Here is a 19,726-nt window from a genome sequence, read left to right as displayed (position 1 = left end):
ACAAGCTAGTTACGACATGAAATGTTTGTCCTTTATTCTCCTAGCTAAAAAAAAAATCTTCGGCGGTTGAAGTAAACAAGAGAGCTCCATTAATAATGGTCAGGCCACCACAGCATCAGGTCATTTCAGAGCAGACATCATAACAGCAGCAACTGCTGGCCAGAAACAATGCCACTGATGGAAGGCATTATAGTTCCAGTATATTCTTTTTCCATTATATTCGAGGGTAGAATACCTGCAGGTAGGTCGGATACACTGAGCTCTGCAGAATTAATCTAGAGCTGGTATGGTGAATGAAAATATTTGGCAAGAATGGGCACTGCTGCCATGTGTGGTAGTTGGTAGAGTGAACAACTGCTGAATACACTTGCGGAGGCTAGCACTTTGACAGTCTTGTCCAAGCTTCTATATTTGCCCCTGCAAATGAATTCTTCGTCATTCTTAAATAGTGAACTTCATGGAAAACCTCTGTGCTACCACTGAAAGTGTTTCCTTCCTTTTGAATCTGCATTTGTCTCTGAATCAGAAAATCTTTTTTCCTTGAATAGTGGTTGAAATGTTTGCTGTGATCTACTAGGCCTTTTTTTTTAACCTTGATGAATGTTGTCAGCATTGGCTTTGCAAGTTGAATTTTCACTGCCTGACCTTTCATAGTCGAGGATTAAGGGGGGATGAGGGTCTTAAAAACTTTTTTTTTATTTCTTAACCTATCTTGCTGAAAATTTCCATGGTGATATATCTTTGAATGGTGATTCCAAATATGTATTTAGATTTGAAATACCTCATCTAGACATGAAAATATGGCAAGATAATGTACTGCACATAGTGTCTTTTCTTACGGGCCATTACGGCAATTTCTTAATTAAAAAAACTGATTTTAAAAATATGCTGTCATTTCCAAGAGCCTACTGCACATCCTAAAGCTAAGGAAATTTTTAAGAAGTCATTATATAGGTAATGAATGAATAACAAAGTTGGGAGAAAAAAGACAATGTGGGAGTAATTAGTTAACGTCTGATCTAATTGCTAGTCTATCAGACTTTATCGAAAACGGAAAGCTTTAGGATGTAGCTGAGATTTTAGTGAAAAAAATGATACCAAGTTCAATAAAATCCGTGCATGCAAACATTATGAAAAGTTCCGTAAGGCAAGGCTTTTTACCAAATAAACAAAGCTGAGAAAACTGCATTCAAAGTTTTACTCACTGTGCCACTTTTGTTTTCCAATCACATGGAAAGATTTAATGCTTTAGCATGCAGCCCAGTTATTGGTGAACAAAATGACACCAAATTTACATAAATCTGTTCATGTAATGGCTGTGAAAATCTATGTATGGCATTGGCACTTGACAAAAAAAAGATGCTCAGAAAGTCACTTGCTACAGTCTCTGAATCTTAAATCATTCACATAAGTCCTAGGCAGTAGTCTTGGGTTTTGTCAGGCCTGTGCCTCTTGGCCATCTTCTTCTTCACCTTTTCACTATCAGTGTGACCCTTATCAGACCTGCACAGCCTCTGTTTATCTTTTTCAAGGCTCCTACGAATGAGGCACCTGCCAGGGCTATAACCAAGCTGCTCTGCAACAGCTCTGCTGGTTGCTGCCATCCCTTGATTGAAGCGAGAAACTGCTTCTGCAACAGCCCTTTGAACAGCCAGCAAAGAGTCATGCGTGTTTTTTAGAGCATTGGCTCCAGATAACAGAGTGCAGGCACTCGATAGCATTCTGTGTCATGCCATCTTTGCAGCGCTTCAAAAGGGCCTCGTCGCCCAGCCTGGCAAAAACTGGCTCAAGCACAGTGCGAACATGGCCTGACAGAGGGTTTTTGTGTGGTGGAGGCTCCACCTGGTTTGCCAAAGCACGATTGAAGGCACACCGTGAATCAACTCCTTGAGGACAGCAACTGTGATCTGGGGCTTCATCTGTTGAGGTCAGGTGCAACAGCGTAGCTTGCACTGCCTTTTTCATGCCTGCGACGTCGTGGCTATGGCTCCGCAAGGCATACCCATAGTAATTGGTGATCTTTTTTATCTTTTCTTGGGTAAGGTTGCCCTTTCCACCAAGAGATTGCCCTTGTGCCTTCTTTTTCTCAACCAAGTTGCGAAGAGCCGTCCCCATCCGCTTGTGGACATGATTGAGGCAGTCCTTCTTTTCGATGGATATATATCCATACACGCCTTCCTGGGTCAATGCATGAAATGTGCGGCTATCACCATCCGAAAGTATGGTTGTGTACCGCAACCCATTTTTTTTTCCAAGGACCTATTGAATAAAATCATAGCTGCTTCGGTCTCCATTCGTCCGGCATTGCAGTCAGTGTTCTTCATACACTTGTGGTTCACAGCCCAGCCACCGTAACCATCATCACTGGGATCAGGTGCCCCTTGGCATCCACGACAGTACCTCGAAAGCGCAACATGGTCCAGTACAAGGCCAGTGTACAGTTCTATAATGCAGCCAACTGCAATATTTGAATTGTGGCCACGCATTTTCCATGTGCCATCAAATATCACGTCTACATTTCCTGTTGTGTTCAGGAAGTCTTTGTATAAGGCCTTCACCACTTTGACACTTGCTGCTTTTGTAGCAGTAGCAACTGCCTGGCAAGCTTTCACCATGGTGTTCATGTGCCCCCTGAAAGTTTTGTGGTGAAGTCCTCGGTGGGAGAGGTTCATTGTTGCACAAAAATCCGCTAGAGCAGTCACTCCCTTCCCTATACTTTGTATGCCTTTCATCGCCCGCAGATTTACTTCAAAGGGTGTGATGCTAGATTTCCCGGGCACTCGTGGCGACGAAAAGTGCCGCTCGGCGAAATCGCAATTCGAACATGTGAGCACTAACTTCACAGCTAAGCCATACTCTCTTCCGCTGCATTTCGCGAGTTGAACACTGGCCATCCCACACTTGCTGCAGCTTGTGGATGCAAACAGCTTCTTCAGTATGCTCATATCAACAATTATATACTCAGTGCCGCGATCGTCGTCTACACTTACTGTGCTGACGTTCATCAGCTCGAACTTGCGGGAAGTCGCGGACTTCTTCGCCAATGACGTCTTGGCGTTATCTGCACATTTTTCGCGTCCCGCGCACTCCGCCTCCGTAAAAAACACTGTGTCCAAACGTTGAACACGCGAGCTCGGTTTAGCCGCGTCCGTCGGCGCTGAAGCGACGTGCGGAAACGCCGAAGTCGTCGTTAGGCTTAGCTCAGCCGGCTGGGCCGCTTCCGACGACACAGAATTTGAAGCGACTCGCAGAGCATCAAAAGTCGATATTTTCGACGGGCTAAGTCCAGGCGCATCCACTGGAACCGCGGACACTTGCGGTAACACCGAAGTTGACGCCGATCGGCACGGTCCAGCCGCGGCGTCCACCAACGAAGCTGACATCGACGATGTCGGTCCAGCCGCGTCCATCGGCAAAACTGTGGTCGACGAGTTCAATCCAGCCGCATCCGCCGACGGCCCTGCAGCTTGCGGCAACACCGAAGCTGTAGTTCTCGATGTGGCACTCTTCTTATTCCACGCGCGTCTCCTTTTGCCGACTGCTTTTCGCGTGCTTGCTTTCAAGCGCGCGTCCCGTGCCATCGAGACACACGGAACAGACACCAGGCAGGCAAATACACACGAAAACAATAACTTCGAAGCTAAGAGGAGCGAGTTAATAGTCAAAATATTTACAGGAACGATGAGAAAAAATGCAGAACGAGAAATGCTAGGAAACAAAGAGGAGCGCAAAAAATCACGTGCCAGCGGGCAAAAGCAGACGACGAAGAGTCGGCAACGCGGTCGTGGGAGGTGAGGCATGCGTCAGGGCCAATCAGAGGGCTGCGCCTCGGAGAGCGCGCGCTTTACCCAATCAGCGGCTGTCTCGCGACGATTCACCCCTTGCGGACGGATGCCGAAAGCAAGACCGACTGAAATACAGACCTGCACAGATAGCACTGCTCCAGCGCGCACCTTCTAGTTCATAGCCTTCGCCGCTAGGGAACGAACACTACGGGTAACCTGGCGATACTGTAAACCTGTTAATAAGAAGGGTCTATTAGTTCTGTCATTTTTCTTCGTCGTTATAGTTTATTTATCTGTCCACGCTGTAATGCACAAGCACCTGTTCTGCGCATGTGCAGCGAGTAACTGCAGTGCCGTCGCACAAAGCGGAATCGCGGTATGTCTTCTGGCGACAGAAAAACATTATAAAAATAAACACTGTCCGCTAAAATACAAAAAGGCAAAATTTTAGAAGTATAACTTGGGCAAAGATCTTTTTTTTTTTAATTTGGGTACAGTTTGTTTATATTAATTTGTGATTTGATGATGATGAAAATGACAGACGAACAGGTCAACCGAGCGCCCTCAACGACGAGAAAGGTAACGAAAGTTGGCGCACGAGGTCCCATAGGACCCTGTTTTTTGTGCAGGTCTGTATTTCAGTCGGTCTTGGCCGAAAGCTCCGCTGTGCGAACACCTACAGCGTGTTGAGAGACGCCAGGAAAGAGAGCGGGAAACGAGCTTTCAAACGAGACCAAGATGGCGCCTATCGGTTCGCGCCGCGCGGAGCTACGGCGGCTTGAAAATGGTGCAAATTTTCGCGTTTGGCGTTCAATTTCGGCTCACCGACGTTTCTAAATTGCCGTTTTTTAAATACTTTGAGTAGGAATTGAGCTATAATATTTTGTAGAGGCATAGTCGGGACATTGAAGACTTCAAAACAGCAATTTTTAAAAATTGCCATTTTTGACCATTTTTCGCGATTTCAAGACCCGCGTCCCCCCTCTACCCTATTATAAACCCCACAGAGCAGAACTGAGAATGTTTGACAATCAAGCACTTGGGTACAAGCATCAGTGAAAAGCAGCTTATTTTAAAATAATGAAAAGAGCTCAGAAATAGTTGCCAACCATGTGGCTTCTCTAATCAGATTTTACTGTTTTGTGGGCCAGCCATTTTGTTCTCATTCCAGCAGAATATAAAAGAACTGGTACAGGTAGATTCCACAGCAGCAGCCGCCTGTGTAGCAGTGGCACTACATATGTCCCTTAGTGTCAGGTGCATTTATGACATAGGGAAATCTGGAGAACCCTGTGTAACTTGGTTAGGGAAAAGCAGTTCACAGAGGAGGCTGCCATTGTCATGGGCAAGTTGGGCCTCTGTATTCTCTCCATAAATGAGTCCATAAATTAGTGGAACCATTGCTAGGGTGCCATTTATGACAACCTCACTTTCTATTTGTAATAATCGTTGTCTGTGTGCTCAACCGTAACTCTGCAGCATGCAACGATGCAAGTTGGCTTTTCTTGTTTTAAACAGAAGTCCGTACACACGAGCCTCTCCTAGCAGCCGTGATGCACCAAGGGACTGTAGCTGGGACAGAGAGCGTCAGCGGATTCGCCGAAGCAGAAGTAGAGAGCGTCACCGTGAGCATCATCACAGGTAATTACATGTAATTTCCTTCTGTACCTTTCTAACTATCGTAGTAGACTCGTTTCAAGAAATATACGATGGCATAAAAGTTCCGTAGGCCTCGGTCTGCCTGAGCAGAATTTGATAAAAGGATGGTAGCAGCGAAGAGCGAGGGCATACAGGGTAGTGCCATGTTTGGGCGCACGTATACATACGCTTGCTACCCTGTTTTTGTGGCAAGCGCTTTAATCCTGCACAATCCTGTCTATCCTAATCTAAAAATTGTGTTTTTAAGCTGCAGGTGACGAGGCAAATGAGGATAACAGAATGGTGCCTCAATGCCAACTCGTGCAACTTTGTACGTCCTAGATTTGTTTTCATACCTTTGGTCATTTGCGCTCATGTCGCAGTGGTGATGATAACTCATTTCACACCACACATAAAATTGCTTAGTGTCGGCTTGGGCGCAACACACTATAAGTCGCTGAACACATTGGTGGCCAAGTGCCAGTGAAGTTGGAGCCCCACTTTGGCTGGTCAGCCGTTACTATTCCATGTGCACTAAATGCTGGCTGTCAGAATGCTAGGGGTAAAGGGGGCAGCATGAAGAATCACTGCTGCAGTTGTGACATAACAGCCTATGCTCCTAGACAACTTTTTCTGGCTATGCAGCCAAGGCTACAGGGCCAGAGCTTCCATCATGGTGTTACTGCAACGTGTAGCTCTGGCATATCTGGCCTCAGTTATGGTTTCGGTTTCAGTTCAACCTTTGCTTAAAATTGTAGTTTTCAAGCCACCACCGACGCAGAAATGACTTTGTTTAGTATACTCAAGGCCAAAGTGGACGTAAGTTGGCAGTTAATGAGTAGCACATGCTGTGTACGTTGCTGAATCAAGTGTGTTGCAAAAGCATACAGAAACCGGTGGGTTGATGCGGCACAAGCAGCCGACATACTCTTCGGGAGATTCCCTCCCGGCAGATGGAGCAGCCACGCCATTTGCTCACCGTACTGTGATGATTTGAAAATGCACTACACAAATGTTGTACTGGCTTTTGCTGTAGTGCAATCCTGAGGTAATAACATGAATATTTCCATAATGGTATAATACTCCAGAGCAAGATTCGGGGAACTTATAAAGGGACTATATTCTACTGCGCACCAAACTGATGCGTTTCGGCTCTGCAAGGTAAAAAAAAATTGTCCGTGCAGATTGTCTGTATTGCAAAGGAATGCCGACCAAAGGTTGTAAATAATACGAAGGTGTTTCGGCTTAAATACGGAAGCCTTGAACACTGGGCACAAAAGCTTAAGTGCATCACAATAATCGTCCCAGTCATTTTGCGTACGTCGGCTAAGCGGGAGATCGCCTGCGTTGGGGTTAAGGTTTCTTTTTGTTGTTTGGATTATCAGAGATTCTCGATATCGATGTGACAGCCAATTCTTTTCTCTTCCGATGACTGATGCTTCTTCCCAGGTTGTTTTGTGCGTCGCGGCTTCCACATGTTCCGCAAGTGCTTTAGATGCAGTCTTCTTGCTTCTGTCGTCGTTCTTGTAGTCCCTCAATCGTCTTTCAAAGTTCCCGCTCTTGCTGATATAGCAGTAGTCAGTCTGCGCAGGGAATTATAGATGACACCAGGAAACTTCTCTTTTTTTATCTTGTCTTCAGTGGCCACCAGCTCGTGCCTCGGCTTGCTGCAAGCAAGAACGTGAGCAACGTGCAATGCACAGACTCGTGTAGTCTGCCATCCCCATCATCATCGATGCTTGTTAAGCTGATAAGGAGCCAACAAGAGGCATAGCCAAATTCGCATCCATAGCATAGTTAATTTATTTTCTAATTTGTTGAGACCGTCATCCAGTAGTTGTTGGGATTTTTTATCAGCTGCTGTTTTATGGCGAATTCGAATGGGAGAGCAGGTGCACTCGAGAGCACTTCGAAAGTGCTCTCTGACAAGCGGGTGCCCTCTGGGAGAGCAGGAGTAGAATCACTGGCTTCCAATGGTAAAGGAGGAGGACTTTTCCTCCGCTGAGAGCAGACGAGTGCACTCCCGGCTGCTCTCTCGCCGAAAGCGAGTGTGAAGGAAGTCACATGGCATAAAGCGTCATATCGCCATCTTTTTTTTTTCTTTTTCTCTTGAGTTGGCGGCGCTCAAAATGGCGGTGGCAATCAAGCGAATTTGCGTCAGTAGCAGAAAGCATTGCTCAGGTGCTGTATGCATATTTGAGAGTCGCTCCTTGCGTCGAAAGGGCCAAAGGAGGCAGATCGCCACGCTTTGAGAACAAAGGCATACAGAACAAGCAGTTCTTCACGGAGCGTTGGCCTCTTCTCTGGTTGCAACTGTCACCATTGCGGGCAGGCGGAGAATGCTGGGGAGAGAAGTGCGGTCACGTGGTCGTGCCGCGCTGCTCTCGACACGCAGAGAGCGTTCCCGTGGGAGGACAGTTACACCCTTGCTCGGCGTGCTCCTGTACTGCTCTGCATTGCTCGGCGCCTCTGCTCTCGTCCCCCCAACCGAATGCACCATTAGTCAACCCAGTTTGCACTGTTAGCCTGCTTTGTTCTGGCGGCATGAAGGCAACTCGGCGGCAGTCTTTCACAGTGAAAGAAACGCTGAAGATTGTAGCCACTGCTGAAAGAATCGGCAACACAGCTGCAGCAGAACAACATGACATCGACAAGTCATACATTCACGGCTGGAGGAAGAAAAAAGAGTCTTGAAACAACTAACCGGGACAGGCGAGCATTTTATGGTCCAAAGACTGGCTTGTACCTCCACCTCCAGACGCAGCTTACCAAGTTCGTTGAGGAGCAGAGAAGTTGTGGCCGCGCTGTTTTAACAGAGATCACTCAAATGGAAGCTCTGAAGCTATCCCGGGAAATGAACATTTCACACGAGTTTCATGCAATCCACGGATGGCTTCAGTTAATGGCATGACATGGATTTTCAATGCGACGGCGAGCAACAATGTGCCAGTGACTTCCTGATGCTTATGAGGAAACATTTTTGAGCTTTCAACTGTGTTTCAACGGACTTCAGAAGGAGCACAGCTATTGCTGTCTCAAGTGGGATATGCCGATCAGACCCCAGTGTACTTTGAAATGCTGATTGACATGACTGTGGAAAAAAAGGCCAGGTTCCTGTGGAAATCAGTCAGCGTGCTGACTAGCAAAAATGCCAAGCAGCGCTGCACAGTGATGTTATGTGCTTTGGCTGACGGGACGAAACTGCGCCCGTATGTAATATTAAACGCAAGACACTACCTAGCGCATCACTGCCCCCAGGAATCGTGTGTGCGGAAGAAAATTCCTAGATGAACAGTGGCTTAAACAGTGTTATGACTTAAAAAAGCTAAATCAGAAAACCTGCCAGTCACCGGACCTCTTCTCACAGGAACAGCGGAAGCATTTGTGGCCCAGCTGAACTGAGAAATTTTTCTTGCAGTAACGGTTGGTTGGCTCGGTTTAAAGTCCGCTACAATGTAAGTTCGAGGTGGTGAGTGGGTAGGTAGGCAGCACATGCTGACAAGGAGGGTGTCCGAGAATGGCAGAATGGGCTACTGCAACAAGAGTTGGCCAGCTACGCTGCGGAAGACGTTTCAACTTGAATGAGTCGGTACTTTTCTACAAGCTTCTGCCCAACAGAACGCTTGCACTTAAGGGGGGAAACTGCACCAGTGGCAAGCTTGCAAAAGAAAGAATATTGGTTGTTTTACAGTCAGCATGCAGCCAGAAGTTGCCACTCCTTGGGATTGGACGGCATGTCAAACCAACGGGCTTCAACGGCGGTTGATTGCCCTCGGGCGTTATTTACAGGAGCAACCAGAAAGTGTGGATGACTGCCAAGCTTTTTGAAAAATATGTCTGGTTATTGGATCGACGTTCATGGCAGAAAAAAGGAAAATCCTGCTAGTGCTTGACGATGTATCATCCCATTCTGAACTGGAAATTTGAGTGCAATCAAGCTCCTCTTCTTGCCACTTAACACCACGACACTTGTGCAATCTCTTCACCAAGGCATTATTTGTTCGGCCAAGCATCACTACAGAAAGAACCTTCTGCCCATAATGCTTCTGGCGATGGAAAGCGGGAAGACATACCTTATCGATCTGCTGGGTGCAGTGCACCTCTTAGTGTTCTTGTGGCAGCAGGTTAACCCCATTACACCCCGCCGGGGTGGCGCAGTGGTTACGGCGCTCGACTATTGTTCCCAAGGACGCGGGATCGAATCCCGGCCTCGGCGGCAGCTTTTCGATGGAGGCGAAAAGCAAGGCGCCCGTGTGCTGTGCGATGTCAGTGCACGTTAAAGAACCCCCGGTGGTCGAAATTTCCGGAGTTCTCCACTACGGCGTCTCTCATAGCCTGAGTTGCTTTGGGACGTTAAACCCCACAAACCAAACAAACCAAACCTAACCCCATTACGGCACAGAATTGCTTTGCGTGGGTGAAATTAAATGTGCCGCCCTACTAAAGGAGTTTTTGGAGCGACAGGGCAGTGCGGAGACTGTTGACAGCGAAGTTCCAACGTCTCCGGGCTGGTTGGACAGCGAGATTGTTGACACTGTTGCGCCACCCCATGGCACTGAGGACATTAAAGGGCCACTGTCCAGGGAAGGCCCTTTTAGGCAAAGGAGCCCAGTATTTCAATCAGGTACCGGAGATAGTCTGTGCAAAATTCTACAGCGACACGCGCGCCGCAAAGCATCGAAAATACAATTCAAAGCTCTCTCATGCTCTCCTTTGAGAAGCCAGCTTCACCGCTTCCTGCGCTGGCCCGACGGCCCCCCGATAATTACGTACGTATCGGGAACGACGTCCATTGGTCCGTCTCGCTGACTGACGGGAGAATAATGGGTGTCTACCGCTCGCAGCGCGCTTTTCCCTCGCCACGTCCAGACTGAATCCAGCGGCGCGCGCTCCCTCGACCGCTTTTTTTTTTTTTCGCGCTCGCGGAGAGCCACGCCCCACTTCCCGCCAAACGCGGAGGAGGAAGGGGAATTTGTATTGCGGAGGCTAGACGACCTCGGGCAGGAGAGTGAAAAACTTTTGCGAGGGAACGGAAGGAGAGAGGCAGGATAGAATCGGGTGATTGCGGTGGCTGTAACTGCGTTATTAGGTACTCTTTTCAAAAACATTTTGCGGCCTTGCGTTCCAGGGGCGAAGTCTCACAGTCACCGGGAAGAAAATATTTTCGACCGGAGGGTGGACAGTGGGCCTTTAAGAACGAGGAAAGCGGGGACGAGTTGGGAACAGAAGATTTCAGCCCTTCTGTGGCGGAAGCTTCTCAAGCAATAACTGTTATGAGGGCATTCTCCGAGAAGAGGGGCCTCATACAAAAGCTTGCCCCCAGTCTCATAGTTTTTGAGGCTGCTGTTTTTGCCGCACGACCGCCGCTGCAGTAACTGAAAATGGCGGACTTTTTGCCGGCAGCACACCAATAAAATGCACATACGTACATGTATTCGTGAAAACTTTACTGTGCCTGAATTTTTCTTTTTTCAGAGTGAATAATGGCTAATTTCTACTAGTCGTTTAAAGTGTTCTATCGGAGAGTGAGTAGTTTTTCCACGTCTCCGCCAACTACATATTAAGGTGGTATTACTGTAGTGCTCCAGTTGTATCCATTTTACTTCTTTTTTTTTTTTTTTTGCACTTTTTTCTTGCACCTTTGAAAAGCTGCTTGGAAATTATGTTAGTGAAGCATGTCGGACATCATTTGCGTTCATGCTGGGTTTCACTTTAGCTGCTGGATTCAGCTTGATGTTTGCCAAGCTTCATTCCGCAATTAGCTTGGGAAAAAGTTGCACTTAGCCTGACCCAGTGTCGAGAGCATTTATTTCATCGTACGAAGCCAATGCTCTGGCCAAGCCGGAAGGGCATAGAGAAAGTTTATGTTAAGAAAGGAGGTTGATGTTGGGATAGCGAATAAGTTGTGCCAGAAGAAAGATCAGGACTGCAAAACTATGCACATCTGGCCCAGTTTTCTGGGACAAACGTTTAATGGAGAATTTCAAGTTCTTTTAAACTGTACGGCTCATTGTTGTACTTTGCCATGCAGGTACTTTGCCCTTCTTTCAGAGACCTGCTTGCCCCACTCTGTAACCGCTTATCCAAATCTCACACTTTATTTACTTTATTTATATACAGTGTAGTTTTGTTGAAAATTAAAACATTATTCAAAAATTGTGTTAACCAGGACAAGCCTCAAAAGGTTGAAAACAAAACCTGTTTGGCACAGAACTTACTTTTATTAAGGGTGCTAACCCGTCATTTTTTACTAGAAGTTTTGTTTCTCAGTGTCCAGAAGCAAGCTATTAAAAGACTCAAAAATCAGTTGCAGTTCATCACTTAGCTCAGCACCCGTAAAGAGCATCTAAACTTCACCATCACCCAGAGTGTCACCCTCACCGGAGATCAGGTCACAGGTCAAAAAATAAGCATAGGAGATGTTAGGAGCGCTGTTATGGGCGAGCAGGTTATTGGCAGGCTGCCAACCTCAGTACTTCATACTGACACAGCAAGGGTGCGAAGCTCCTACGAAAAATGAAAAAATAAAAATAAAAGCAAATTCTCTATGACAAAAATGGGAAGGTGGGAGGGGGGTTCTTAACATGAGCAAATAAAACTCGAAACAATGCGAGTTTTCACATATTTTCGCAATTGAAAACCCATATGAAACACGTTGAATTTATAGGGCTTTGCCCCTCAATGAACAAAAAAAATTGTATTATGTATTGTATTGTATTGTATTGTATTGTATTAAAAGGGATTGTATCAACGAGATTTCACTGTAGTCAGAGTGAAAGGTTTTGCAAAATCGGATGAAAAGGTGCTTTGCATGTAATAGGTAGCTTCAGATCTACCTTCTAAAGTGCTTGAAGGCTAGTGATGGTTTGATTTATTGTCTTGTGTTTGGTCCATTCCTTTCCAGGAGCCGAAGTCCGCGGGATGTGCGACCACATCGCAGCCATGATCGACCACGTGATGAAAGAGAACGTGAAGAAAAGGTTCGTGATGAAAGGTCCAGGGATGAGCGACCACGTGACGAGAGGCCACGTGATGAAAGGCTGCGTGATGACAGGTTCCGTGACGACAGGTCACGGGACGACAGGTCACGAGATGACAGGTCACGCGAAGACAGGTCACGCGGTGACAGGTCACGTGATGACCGAGCTCGAGATGATAGACTTCGAGATGAAAAACCTCGAGAGTCTGAGCGCCGTAAAGAGAGTGGAGGCTACCGTCACCGATGCAGCCCTGAGCACAGCAAGCATGGGGACCGGTCTCGAGAGCATAGCTCCTCATATGACTACCGAACATCCTCACGGGGAGAGCGTTCCTACTCACCCGCAGCTAGGAATCATCACAGATGAACTTCTTTCTGCTCTGTTCCTCCTCTTTTTTTTCTCGTGGTACAAAAAAAAGTGGCTGGCGTTCAACATAGCGTACTTCATTTTTCTTATTTTATTTCATCAGCAATATTTCAGCTGCTGTTACTTTGTTGTAAACATTCAGGCCATCATTACAATTTCATTTGTCATCTCACAAAGAATGAACAAAGTATGCACAAATAGACCTTAAAATCATGGTAACTTGGGTGTTCTAAGTCCGGTATCCATAAAAAAATTGCTGTTGCTGTGCCGTCACAGTGTTTCTTTCATCATCTGATGTTTGCACATTCTTGTAAAAATTATGACGGCTTTGTGCTTCGCACGGAGAATTTCAGCCATATAGTTTTTGTCTTGTGATAAATTGAAAGGCGCTTTCATCGGCATACTCATTAGTGTGTACATTATGGTTGATGTTGTTTTGTTGCCATGTGTGGTTGGTTGTTGTAAGTAGATGTAAAGATAAGCACTGCTTGCTGCGCATCATAGTATCATTTAGTTCTTGCATTGTCATCTGATCCATTAGATGTACTGTTCAGGAAAAAAAAAAAAAAACATTTAGGGCCATGCTTTCTTGCCCTACTTTTTTTTCCCCCTCTAAGCGAGAGGGTTTCCAAATTCTGTCCTGGGGCTTTGACAAATTTAGGGTTCCTTTTAACCTGCTTTGTTCATTTTTATTCATTGGGACCTGTTGATTTGCTTTTATCTCCTCGTTTGAAAATCGACGTTATTGTTCGTAATGTTTGTCATTGTTTAGGGGAAAAGAAAATAAATATGTTCTGGTCATTTCACTCTTTCATCCTATCTGGTTTTTCTCTGCTTGTCTCTCTTCTTCACCACCAAAATCTGGCAGACTGAGGAAAAGCTACTCATGGATCTATATAGAGCGAGAGGAAGAAGATTGCTTACATGGTATGAAGGAGCACTGAACAAGGTTTCGACAAAGACAAGTCCACTTGTCGAAACTTTGGCTCGACCTGCGAACTGAGGCCTCCCCCCCCATTCTATCCTTGTTCAGTGCTCCTTCATAGCATGGACTTATAGTGCTGCACATCTTTCAACACCTTAGCACTATGCGTAAACAATACACATGGGCCCCAGAACTTCTACTGCTACGACGTCTGAGGATAGGCTTCAAGAGGGGGGGGGGGGGGGGGTGTACCATGTTGCAAGGTATTAGTTATCTATATGCAGTAGTGTGATGTTCAAAAAAGAAAAAAAAAAAAAATTTGGCCAGCAAAGCTTCATCTGTTGTGAGGTGTGGGCACCAGTGAGTACCTAAAACGTAGTTTTGAAGTAGTCTTGCAATTATTTGTAGAGGTAAGTTGTGAAGGCTCATGGGACCAAACCATCAGCAGCCCAAATTCAGCAATCGCGTGATTTGTGAGGCAGGAATTCGTTTGTCAAATCAAAATATTCAGAAATATTCCACTGATGCTGCCATGCAGAATTAGCTGACCAACTGGGAGATGTTCCTTCAGTGTTTGGGTAACAATTAAGCCAGTGATTGTGAAGCACACTTGCATGTGCACGTTCTGGGGGGAATTTTGTGTGGAAGCAAAACAATTGAACTCAAGTGATGGCAGTGATGTGCCAGCAAGTGGGCTTCTCTGCCTGGCTGGTCTGCCAGAACCTGTTGGCATATGGATGCAAACCTTTTCTTCCTTGATGAGGCCTATGATCCGGCTACGTGCATGGACCAGCTGCTGTCGACCCAGTTCACGACTGATTGGTTACAGAGCGTCAGGCAAACCCCAAAACGTATTCCATTTTTATGCCACCCACGTTGAGCGGGTCCACTTGGATTGGCAGAGAACTGAAGGGCACCAAGCCACACCACTGGTTCGTCGGGAGTGCGGCAGTTGCTAATTGTTCCCGTAGTCTGTCGGCCAGTCCATCCACGGTGACGGGCGCAAGCTTCGAGGGTACGGTAGAGAGGGATTGCAGAACGGCGCGAAAGTTCTGTAGGAGGGACTGGGTGTTCCCTTACGTTTTCCTCGGTGCGCCCAAATTTCGCGCTTTTCTGTTCGCTGAAGTATTGCAGCGGTTGAGGAAACTAAAAGAAACTGCGACGACGTCGCTTGAAGCGCTCTGCGACTCTTACGGTGATATCACTGTTGGCTTTTCTTGAAAGTGGCGCGCAGGCTGGATGTACTCGCGTACCGCACCCCCGCGCTCTCCCCACTTCGGTAAAACCCTGGATTGGCGCCGCGCGCCGTTATCAATGCGGAACCGATCGGTCGCCGGTTGCGAGAACCGAGCCAACCGTTGCCTGACGCCGCTTGTTTATTTGGAGCTGTTTATTTGAAAAGGTGTCAGTACAGCACCCACGTGGCAACGATAATGCATGCGGTGGTCTTGGCGCTTCAGCGTTCTTTTGCAAACCCGCCCCGTTTGCGTATCCGGCCGCCTGGCCTCTAGCCAAGCTGTTTTTGAAGTAGTTAAGTCTCTGTCGCTCTAAAGAAGAGAATAAAGCAGCCATAAAAATATTTCCCGTCTCCCAGCCAATCGGTCTCGTAGAAATGAGTTGCCCAGCTTTTCTTGTTAATCGCAGTCGCGCGCACATAATGTTTCACCCGGCGACTGTCGGTTCTTCGAACCTTGCAACTAGTGTTGCTTTTTTTTTTTTTTTTTTTTTTACTCTAATACCCAATTCTTGTACCTGTTTTCTTCGCGTTCACGTGGACTCTGGCTATATCATTGAACAAAACTGTGGGGATAAAGCATGGCCTGAACCTATAGTGATAGAGCGAAAGCTTTTGCAGTGATAGCCCCTGTAACGCCGCCTTTTCAAACCGCTGTTTTTCTTTTTTATAATTTTTCTACAAGTTAGCGTTTGGGGAATGGAAGGCCCCTTATACTTTTGGGTGGACAGCACGGAATGGTGAACACCTCCTAATCAGGTCAAGGTCACGCTTTCATATTTTTCTTGTAAATTGGTTTAAAACAAGGAAAGGCGCAGTATCTGTCGTACTTCTCGCGGAAACCATGCCGTGAGAAAAGGTGGGAGCGTTCGTTGTGGATGCACTGTAGTGGAGGGCTACGAAGTAATTTCGGCCACCTGCGCGCTCATCACGTACAACACAGGACTGTCTCTCCGTTCAAGTTACGTTTTGGGAATACGAAGGCGCAGTGTACTTTTGGGTGGACACCCATACTAGGTCAAGGTCACTTGAAAGTAAAACTCGCGGTTACGGCGACCTTGACTTAAGAATTATATAAGCATATCATGTAATTATAAACATATAAGTTATTTATAAGCGTATACGGATCGCTCAGCTTGCGCAAATAGGAGGTGGTACCTAGATAATTGCTAAAAGGTATGTACAACCTGAAATATTTTTGTGACCGATAAGAACTACGTGTGGAAAAAAAACGCAGCAACGAACGGCGCCGCCTGTCTGCGCGGCGCGGGTAAAGTGTCCGCAGAGCAAGTGTGACCGATACTGCGCCTTTCCTTTCCTGTGAAATAATAATAATAGTTATTATTATTATTATTATTATTATTATTATTATTATTATTATTATTATTATTATTATTATTATTATTATTATTATTATTATTATTGTTGCTAAGTTTCGTGTGTGTGTGTGTGTGTGTGTGTGTGTGTGTGTGTGTGTGTGTGTGTGTGTGTGTGTGTGTGTGTGTGTGTGTGTGTGTGTGTGTGTGTGTGTGTGTGTGTGTGTGTGTGTTTACGATTGATCGTTTCTCTGAATCGAAGTTCCTTATCTGTGTTTTCATATATCAAGCATGTTAGAATAATGAGTGGCCCACTTCCCCTACTCTCGGAGTTAACGCCGCGGGCTGCGGCCTTGAGCTCTTAATTCCTCCTCATAATCAAACGCTGGTTGTGGACGCTTCGCATAGGAGCGCGTACACTGTATAATGTCGATCCACTATGCAAGCACCAAGAGTTTCAGTGAAGTGCGCTTCAGCAGTTTTTAACAAGAGGCTTTTTGAAATGCAACGATATTTTTTTTTCGGCATAAAACGTAAGATACCCGCTGCAGTGGCGCAGAGGTTGGCGCTCGACTGCTGTACCCAAGAATGAGGGATCGAAAAGCGTCTGCGGCGGCCGCTTTTCGATGGAGGCGAAAGGCAAAGTGCACGCGTGTACTGTGCAATGCCAGTGCATGCACATGTTAAAGATCCCCAGGTGCTCGAAATTTCCGGAGTCTTCGACGAACCCCGTAAACCAACCACTAAATGTAATTCATGTGACATCAGATGTCAGATAACGGGCACTTGCAATTGCAAGCTAGTTTAGCTAAACAGTTATAGCTTCTGACTGTACAGTTATAATTAGGCGTCTGGATGTAATTAGTGGCAGAAATAGTTTGTTTTCCAGCCCAGTGCGTCATCGCACGTAGTTTACGTAGCAGGCTGCAATAAATAGCACGCGGTCGCACTCTCAAGCTCATGTGATTCGACGGCGAATGTGACACTTAACTTACGTATCCTTGGCGCACACAGGCACAACCATTCGCATACGCCCCATTGCGCATATACCGGCCGGTATTACTGCGAACACTTCAAGGTGGGAGGCTCTATATATATATATTTTTACTTGTGATTTAAAGATGTTTATTTTATATCTACATATAAAATAAACATCTTTAAATCACAAGTAAAAAATATAACGTTAAAACATGCTTTATATTCTTTTCGCACTATACTTAAAGTGCAAATGGCGTTGCAAACTTTTTAAATTTTTATCTGTAGTGAAAAATGCGGTATGTCAGCTCTGAAATGCTGAAATAAAAAGCTCTGGCTTGTATAGGCATGCATATATGCGTGCCCTGTGCGTTTTGGGGTGTACGCGTGACTTTTCTTCGTTTCAAAAACTGCAGCAAATTTCCCTTGGCGCGGACACAAATGACCAAATTCCGTTAATTTAAAAGTCGGAAAGTGAACATTTGTTAATCACATGACTATCGTTACGATTTTTTTTATAGCAACCGACGTACGCCGCTGCCGACTGCTTTTACCTGAAAAGGTTCTCTTCCTCTTTCGAAGTTTCCAGGGATTTTTGGAAATCTTCACTAAAACATCTAGTATAATAGAGACCTTTAGTTTAGCGCTACCGCAACCGTCTACCTGTACCGTGCGCCGTCAGCCGCGCACGTACTGATTCACCCCTGCGTCCCGAATCCGACGGCATTTGGCGGGAGCATGGGGCCATCTGTATATTCATCAGGGTGATATGCGCATGCCCACTGGTACCGCCGAATCCAAGCTAGAGCACGGTCGGTCTCTATTGGCAGCAATAGCGTATTCCTTACGGCCGTCGCAATGGGTTCTGTTTCTACCTCCCGCCGTTCACGCGCATGGAAAACGCTCGCTCGCTCCACCCGCATAAATTGCAACCTACGTGTCCTCCCATTTCCATCGTTATGGTTCACATAAAGACTGCATAATCAGAGTCTAATATTGCGATCTATGAGGTATAAAATGCAGATAAATTACCCTCAGCGCGACTGCATGGTGGTCGCATAAGCAGCTCGCCTGCGGCGACAGCGCGGAGCACATCACCGCGCTGGAGAGCTTTTGACGTGTCGATAGCGTCTCCAAATGGGCATAACCTCAGAAAGAAAGAAGAAAAAAAAAAACACCAGCAACGGGAGAGACTGCCTTAGTTTCCACTTCTGGTTCTAAATAGAAGCGTGCCAATCTCAGATGAACTTTATTTCCTGAATTATTCATTGTTGTTCCTTCGGGTTATTCGAAAGAACTATTTTCGGACGAGCTATGCAACTCTGAATATTGAAAAAACGCAAAATTTTGATATCCATGAAAATTAGGCCAATTTTGACAGCAACTGCCAGCATTCATGTTACAGAATATAAAATTGCTATTTTCCTCTATGTCAAGAAGACCGGAATTTGGTGACAGTACAGTAGTCTGAGATGTTTTTACAGAGCAATATCTAGAAGCTCGAGCCTTAAAAGTTTGAATTTTCCTTTCTCTCAGTCTAGGCCGCGGCGGCCGAATCTCGGTAGAAGCGGGGCTGTCAAGACCCTGGCCATATACTGCGCAATGTAGTGCACAATAATTGATGAAAATCAGGTGGTCGAAATTTCCAGGACCTTCAACGACGCCCCTTATAGCCGGAGTTACTTTAGGACGTTAAACCAGTAGACACGCCACATGCAACCTTGCGTTATTAAGAATTCTTTACAGTATTTCTCAGTCCAGTATGACCATCTGCAAAAATAGATGCATACACCATTTTCTGCGTTTAAGACTGCAGTATCTGTCATGCTCGTCATACTTTAGAATAATTATGTATTTTTTTATGGTTCTAGCAGGCAGATTATCTTATAAAGACTTTCTTCACATGTGGAATACACTGGTGACATGCAACTAAAGCAAATATGTTCTGTTTTCTTTCATTTCGGTGCTGCGCGTACTACGAAACCAGCGTATGACAGTGCGAAACCAAGCTACACTGTAACCAAGCGAAACCCACCTATCGCCGCTGCAGCAGGCGCGGAGCGAACGTAACGATTAGTGTTCCTGTATATGCTCCCTAGGGAGCATATACAGGAACACTAGTAACGATGAGCAGGTCGCGCCCCTTGCGGCGGCGGATCAAGGAGAAAGAGAGCGCGCCTCTAGCGCTTCCTCGTGACCGGCCGTGGCTGGACCCCCAGCGCTCAATTTCTGACGGAGCGGAGAAAAGTGGTAAAACCTACGCGCAGCCACGACCGCGCCGCTCACGGCGGACAGCCGAGCCTGCGCAGCCCGCCTGCGCGGGAGCGCGTGCCAGGCCAATAGGCAGACGCGGCCGCAGAAGGAGATTGGGGGGAGGAGCAGGAACAGTCGCGCAGAGACGCGCGCAAAGACGGCGCTCTTCGCCAGTGGTCCTTCTCATTTTTGCCTTTTTCGGTCTGTCGGCTGACAAAGAGGATTGCTGGAAACGCATTTTTTTTTATCGGTGC

The 19,726-nt window shown here is 46.3% G+C and overlaps 1 protein-coding gene across 1 annotated transcript in view; it reads left to right on the top strand.

Annotated features, from left to right (window-relative positions):
- Positions 1 to 13,588, top strand: part of LOC146204610 (uncharacterized) — a 60,121-nt gene extending 46,533 nt beyond the window's left edge. The window contains exons 7-8 of the mRNA XM_084589297.1: positions 5,304 to 5,426; positions 12,328 to 13,588. Coding sequence (XP_084445423.1) covers positions 5,304 to 5,426; positions 12,328 to 12,769 — 565 coding nt within the window. The 3' untranslated portion in view covers positions 12,770 to 13,588. The remainder of the gene's footprint in view (positions 1 to 5,303; positions 5,427 to 12,327) is intronic.
- The last annotated feature ends 6,138 nt before the right edge of the window (positions 13,589 to 19,726 follow it).

This window comes from Amblyomma maculatum, chromosome 1, assembly GCF_055883805.1.
Source record: "Amblyomma maculatum isolate TAMU_Amacu chromosome 1, ASM5588380v1, whole genome shotgun sequence".
NCBI lineage: Eukaryota > Metazoa > Arthropoda > Arachnida > Ixodida > Ixodidae > Amblyomma > Amblyomma maculatum.
The sequence above is the reverse complement of the archived record's forward strand: the minus strand, read 5'-3'. Positions and strand labels throughout refer to the sequence as shown.